This window comes from Silene latifolia, chromosome 7 (genome assembly GCF_048544455.1).
Source record: "Silene latifolia isolate original U9 population chromosome 7, ASM4854445v1, whole genome shotgun sequence".
Lineage (NCBI taxonomy): Eukaryota > Viridiplantae > Streptophyta > Magnoliopsida > Caryophyllales > Caryophyllaceae > Silene > Silene latifolia.
The window spans coordinates 32,063,458-32,070,448 of NC_133532.1; the positions used below are offsets into that span (position 1 = coordinate 32,063,458).

Here is a 6,991-nt window from a genome sequence, read left to right on the forward strand (position 1 = left end):
TCTCCAGTACGGGACGCTCAGATCCTGCTATGCCGGTCCGCTCGAATTGTTGCACAGTGTGATCCTTTTGCTTCACGTCCTTTTTAATCTTTGCATACTCCTTATTCTCGCTTTGTCGGTCGTCGTTCTTGCCTCCTATTCATACTAGCACATCTAGGGTTGTCAACATCCTTCCAAATGTGCACGGGGGACGGGAATTCCGCCTCATTCTCTTCTTTCCTACAAAGCATACAAAATGCACTAGGAAAGCAAAGTAGAAAGGATTTGACGGATATAATGGCTATGAAATGTTATAATAGTATGCAAATTAGGTTCAATTAAGGGACTAAATATGCGCGATTAAGAGTCATATCAAGATCCTGACACAACGTCAATGTGATGCTCAATCCCTCTCAAGGGTGGCAATCCATGAGGCAGCTCTCTTGGAAAGACATCTTTATATTTCTGAATGAGAGGTTTAACCTCTGCAGGCACAGCAGTGCTTTCCCCTTCCTTGATCTCCTTTGACAATAAGATTATGATAGGCTCGTCTTGTGTGATCTCTCTAATAATTGCTGCTTCAGATAAGAATAGCACTCCATTGACCTTCTCAGGCATGTTAGGGCTTCCATAGTTTATCTGGTTTGGTGGCAATTGAGTCATGGTGACTTTCTTCCCATTGTGCTTAAAACTGTAAGTATTATCCTTCCTTTGGTGCATGGTGTTCCTGTCAAATTTCCATGGCCTCCCTAGCAACAGAGGGTAGGCATCCATAGGGACTACATCACACATGACTTCATCTTTGTACACCTTGCTAATTGAAAATGACACAAGGCATTGCTTATCAACTTTCACTTCAGAGTCTTTGTTCAACCACCTTAGCTTATATGGATTTGGACGGTCCTGAGTGAGTAAGGTTAGTTTGCTAACTAAAGTGGTGGAGGCTACATTGGTATATCTCCCCCCAATAATAATCATGTTGCACACTCTTTCTTAGATAGTACACATGCTCCTGAATATCAAGGATCTCTGGTCAGGCTCCAGTGGAGTTTGTTGTGAGTGCATAACTCTCCACAAAACTAGACTGTGCCATGTATTAGGGTGGGCCACAATCTATTCCTGGTTTAACCCTCCCTCAGTTTCCACTTCCTCAAGGACCAAAGTTTCATCTTCCCCATACTCAATCAAGCCTTCCCTTTCCTATTCTTCAACCGCCATAGCTGTGAGGGTTCTGCTGGAAGGACAATCCTTCCTAAAATGGCCAAAACCTTGGCACTGAACGGATTTTATTTTGTTCCTTGCTACAGTTGGATTAATTGTTAGGTTCATGGGTGTCTTCCCCTTGTCTCCTGTAGGTTGGGTTGCTGGCTTGGGTGTTTCACTAATCCTGACACCAGTGTAAGGTTTATAAACTGGCTTAGGTTTAGACACAACAGGCTTAGGCTTTCCCATTTTCTCTACTCTGAGAGCTAGGATTACCACATCATCATAAGACCATAGTGGTTGCATCCGAAACTTTGCAGTAATATTTTTTTCAAGACCCTCTAGAAACCTAGCAATCCTTTGCTCAGGTTTTTCATTAATCTCACATTGCAAGGTCAACTGCTCAAACTCTCTCAACTAGGTCTCAATGGGTCTCTCATCTTGCCTAAGTTTTAATAGTTTAATAAAGAGATCCTGGGTGTAATCTTTAGTGATAAAATTACTCAGCATCTTTTTCTTAAGCTTAGACCAAGACCTAAGTGGTTCCTTCCCTTCTCTAAGTTTTTATTTCAAATTATAAAACCATAGAGAAGCATAACCTTTTAATTTCAAGACAGCAACTTTAAAGGCTTTAACATCAGTGTATCCTTTATACTCAAATATTTTCTCAATATCCCTAATCCATTCAAATAAGTCATCAGGATTTAGGCTACCAGAACTCAGGGATTTCTACCTTTAGATGCATGTCTATGTGCTCATGAACCTCCTTCTGAGTCCTGTTGCTTTCTTCAAAATCTGACTCATACTTATGTCAATGTGGTGGTTGTCCTCTCCCTGCTCCCACAAAGAAGCCTCTGGCCCTACCTCTGCCTCTGTCAAGTGGTTGTCTTTTTGGATTATGATTTGGAATCCTCTCCATTACTGTGTGCAAATCATTAAGCAGTGTATCCACATTTCCTACTAGAGTCTCTATCCTTGCTTCAATACCAGTAAGTCTTTCTTCACTCATGGCTGTTTTTGTGTTTTTGTTGTAGGTAGGTTTGATGAATTCACAATACTCTCAATCCAAGGCTAACACAAAGGTGGAATTGTGTTATAACCTGGCTCTGATATACCAATTTGCAGTGTAAGCAATAGGGTTTATCAGAAAATTCAAAAGAATCCAGACAAATTCCCAACACAGCTTGTAATGCAATCATCTTCAGTAAATTGGCAAAAATAGTAAATGAGCCTTTAAAATGTTGGAATTTTTGTGAAAATTTAGTCCTAATGATGACCTAAAACTGTGCCAAATTTCAGGAATTTCCAAGTTGACTAAGTAATTTTAATAAATTGAAGAACTCAGACTGACAGACACAATTTCTAAAGATTTTGCCTGACTGAAACTGTGATTAATTTCTGAGATAAATTTTGGCTAAAAGAGGGATATAATTATAAAATCAATAACCACAACAAGCACATGATATTAGCTTAACAATTTGAAAATCTAAACTTGACACATCCATAGCAAGCATAAGTTATGACAAATCCAGACACAATGTGACTCAAACAAATCACAACAAGAACAGGATTGTCTAAGACACACCACCAGGTACTTAATAAGTATCTAAGTGATACGTGTCGTTAAGCATATACAAATTAATAATTTATAATCCTATCTTAACCTCAAAAATATAAACATAGTAAAGGATAAGTAGGGTCGATCCCACTGAGAGATTGGAAAACTAATTAACTATTGAGTACTTTTATTCACTAACTTACATATATACCATTTATTTACATATTTACGGCTATTAACATTATGTACGATTAGGAGGGAGTTTGTTTGTAGTTTTGAACTAAACTAACAGGACTAAATATTAAAGCTAGATGCGAAGTTAAATACCCCATTAAGCACATATTCTACTGGTAATTCTAGTTTGTGAACTGATTATTGTTTACGTCAAATCTCCAGTTTATATATAGATTAAACGTGGAACTCAAGTTAACAAGAACTCCCTATCTTCTCTTAGATTAAGACCGACCTGAACTAAGCCTAGATCAGTTCTAAACTAACTAACCAATGTAAGTTTGTCGCACCCTACTAATGACCCGATTAGAAGCATTATCGAACCAAGAAGACGTCATTAACCCAATTAACACTTAAAGTGTCGTCACTACCTAAAGATTAACTTACCAAACTTTACTCCTAATTTAGGCTAACCCCAATTCGCAGAGATTAATCTAAACTAGTTGATACTCAGATTATGTAACTCGAACTAAGCCAGAATCACACAATTAGCATAGTTAACAATCTCAGACCATAATAAGATAACAAATTATAAACTGAAAATTGCAACTGTCAATCGAGAATGAGTAAAGTTTTGGATACAAATAAATGAAAGATTAACAATTAGACAACCAATCTGTTTTCAATACTAAAATTAATCAACGAAAATAAACCATAAATTGAATACAAGAGAGGTGTGCTAAGACTCCGACCGAGTACGGTCTCCTACTGCTCTCACGACCCAATTAGGTCTCAAATCGTCACTCCATATCGCTCAATATCTTGAAAATATCTAGGTATTCGGCTCCCTTATTCTGACATAAATCATCGGTATTTATACTTGACAAAGTCGGTATATGGATCAAATTTTGTGAGATATAAGATAGATTTTGTGATTAAAATATGGGACGAGATCGAATTCGAGATGGAGTTTCCATCTCGTTCGTCGTTGGTTGTGTTTCCAGTAGCTTCTTTGTTTCTTGTCTCCTGCATTTCTTTGTTTGACGTTTTTCTGGACTTCATCAAATATGGGTCCACTTTGTTGGGCTTCCTGCTTTGACTTTGCTTTTGTTCATACGGTGCTTGTGTACATACATGCATTCCTCTGCTTGTTTGATCCAATTTCCGTAACATGGCCCACTTGAGTTGTAATCTGTTACACCAAAACCCACTTAGTGAGCCAATTTATAAGTATAATAATAATCTTAGTAATTAAATCCTGAAACTACAAATACATAATACTATAGCTCAATTAACCCGAAAGACGACACTAACAATATACGAATACGAGGTAAAAACATAAATAATTATGGGCTTATCACTAAGCAAGCACAAAACACTATTAAGCCTGATTTATAACCAAGACTAAGCAAAGTTCATAAGATTTTGATTTGTTGAGAGAAATCTCAAGGTTTTTCATTAATAAAAGTCTGTTGAAAACAGTGGAGGTAAAGGTCCTTATATACGCCTTTCCTTGTCTTGAAGTTACAAATAAACCCTAGATATCTCATCCAAGGGCCAGCAAATGTTCTTAGGGAGCAAACAAACATAGGGGAAATATTTTACAACGGATACAAAGTGAAAATAAGTAAACTGAAGAAAAAACAAAAGGCAATTGCAGGTGAAAGTGACAGGTTGTTGCATTGGCCAGTTGCCTAACTTTGGCTGCTTGCATAAAGACTGGTTGAGGCCTTGACTTCCACTAGGTTATATCTGAAAATGTATGGGACAAGGCCAAGGTTCTTTTAAGGACAGTCTTCAAATGCTTAGCCAGAAATGGAAAGTTGTTTTATGCTTTATGCTTTTCTTGTCCCAATTGCAGCTTGGCTTCAGTTTAATTTATGTGGATGACAATGGTTTTCTGGCCTGGCTCCTTGGATTGTTTTGGACTTAATTGAAAAGAGATTCAGCTAGCCAGGGTAGCTGCTGCTGGTGTGACTGGTGCTGGCTTGATTGACTTGTAGGAAATGGATTGATGCTGGCCTGATCTCTGCTACATTGGCCTGGCATGGCTAGGTTGTGGCCTTCTGTGGCTTGGCCATAAGTTGGTAAACTTAGGACATTGCTTGGCAACTGGAGGTCAGGGCTAGGCTAAGCTTGGTAATTACTCAGAAAGTTAAGGCTATGGTCCTTAGCTCTTGCTGCAATGCGCGTTCACAAGTTTAAACCTAACGTGTGAGATTTGCTATGTTGGTTGTTTATCTAAATATCAAGTAATTGATGTCGAGTTCGATTTAATGTTGATTTGCATGCAAGACATAAATTAAAAATCCTTTTACCGAGTTACGTTTATGGTGCCTAACATAATCCATTTGTCTTAAAAGAAGTGTTTTTTAAAATGGGAACTCATCAATCTGATCTGTCCTGTATTCGGGTTAACCAAATTCGGGGTCTTCCCGGACGAGTGCGTAAAAGGAAACAGGAGCAGCATCAGGCAGCCTATTGAGGCACGAGCCATGAGGCGATTCAAGGGAGCCTGTCCTGGTTTAAAATGTAGAAAACAGGAGCTAGCTTGGGCGCGAGCCGTTCGGCGACATATGGGGCCTCTCCTAGTTGTTTAGTAATGCTTATTAAATTGTTTGTGAAATCGTTTGTAAAAGAGGGTGTAAAAACCCGTTTTGTTAAAAAGGTCGTTAAGACCGCTTTTGTGCTAATATAAAGAACGGGACTCGGAATAATTATCATTATGTTGATAATATTCGATGTCGGGTTCGCTTTTGCAAGCTTGTCATGAATAGTTTTGTAAAAATGGATGTAAAAATGTTTGTTATGAACTAATTATGTTAAGTTCATTGCTTTGTAAATAAAGTGTAAAAAGATGCTTAATATGAACTAATTATTAAGTTCATTGCTTTGTAATTAGTCAAAGTTCATCATCGTACTCGGATTAAACAGACATGGTATGTAGAACTAAGGATGATTATGCATGTATGACTAATGTGGTTTTGCAAATGTAAATTTTTTTATCATCTAGCGATCAAACCCTTGGGTCTTCATGCCATGATGGTTTAATCTGTGACTCGGCGATAATATTTGGTTAATAAGGGTTTTGACTTAATAAGGGTGGTTACCCACCAAGTGATCAAACCCCGATCATCGAAAGGGATGTCAATCCAAACAAAATGTGTATGAAAGGCGCCCTAGCCTCGTTCACGTAGGAAGGGAAAGCCTTTTGATGAAACAGAAATGTGTAACGCCAACGGTATGCTTGACGCAATCAGTAGTCGAGACGCGAGGATGAGAAACCTCACGCCGACAAGACAAGCCAATTGGTCGATAAAGGTTAGGTTGTGGGCTCGGACAAGGAACCCGACTTATGACCGTTATATCAATTAATACACTTTAACCACGGCCTCGTTCAAGTTTCACCTCTAACAATCACAAAGACACAAGTGTCCTAGTTCTCCCCAACAGAGTCGCCAATCTGTTGACATAAGCCACTTACCAGTCTGTAGACAAGGGCCACCTGCACACCAACCCAATCTATGGACATGCAGCAGTCGGAAAGCCACGTTTAGAGACGTAGAAATGCTTTCGATCGGATCGCTTTAGATCGGTCGGTTTCATTTTGGTGAAGGTCTCGAAACGATGCAGATATGTTCGGAGTCACCACCAAGCAATTATGGGATGCTTGGAAACTGTTCGAATCCACTTTATACCTTGGTCAATCAAGGCAAAAAAAGGTGCTTGACATTGGTACTAAAGATAAGGACTCGTCCGCCTTTAGCATTATATCGCTAGAATGACTCTCGTTGCCATGGATAAGGTTGTCCACTATCCAAAGGTTCTGAGTAAGGGGTGAGGGTAGGTATTGGGAAGCCCTTTAATCAGACAGCCAATCCCGCTCGCATTAGCGGCCTCTACTGATCGATCGTGGTTGTTTAAGTGCAAAAGTTAATAAAACGGTTTAAATGCATGAATGTGCATTCACAAGTTTAACCTAACATGTGAAAGTTTGCTAAGTCGGTTTTTTATCCAAATATCAAGTAATTGATGTCCAGTTGGATTTAGATTGATTTGCATGTGAAAACGAAAATTAGA

At 38.7% G+C, this 6,991-nt stretch overlaps 1 protein-coding gene across 1 annotated transcript; it reads right to left on the bottom strand.

The window, feature by feature from the left end:
* Positions 1 to 351: 351 nt before the first annotated feature.
* LOC141589936 (uncharacterized) lies at positions 352 to 957 on the bottom strand. Its single transcript, XM_074410556.1, has one exon. It carries the CDS (start codon positions 955 to 957, stop codon positions 352 to 354), a length of 606 nt encoding a protein of 201 aa, XP_074266657.1.
* Positions 958 to 6,991: the final 6,034 nt, after the last annotated feature.

Coding starts and splice junctions, on each gene's coding strand:
- LOC141589936 (XM_074410556.1), bottom strand. CDS start 957: ATGATTATTATTGGGGGGAGATATACCAATGTAGCCTCCACCACTTTA.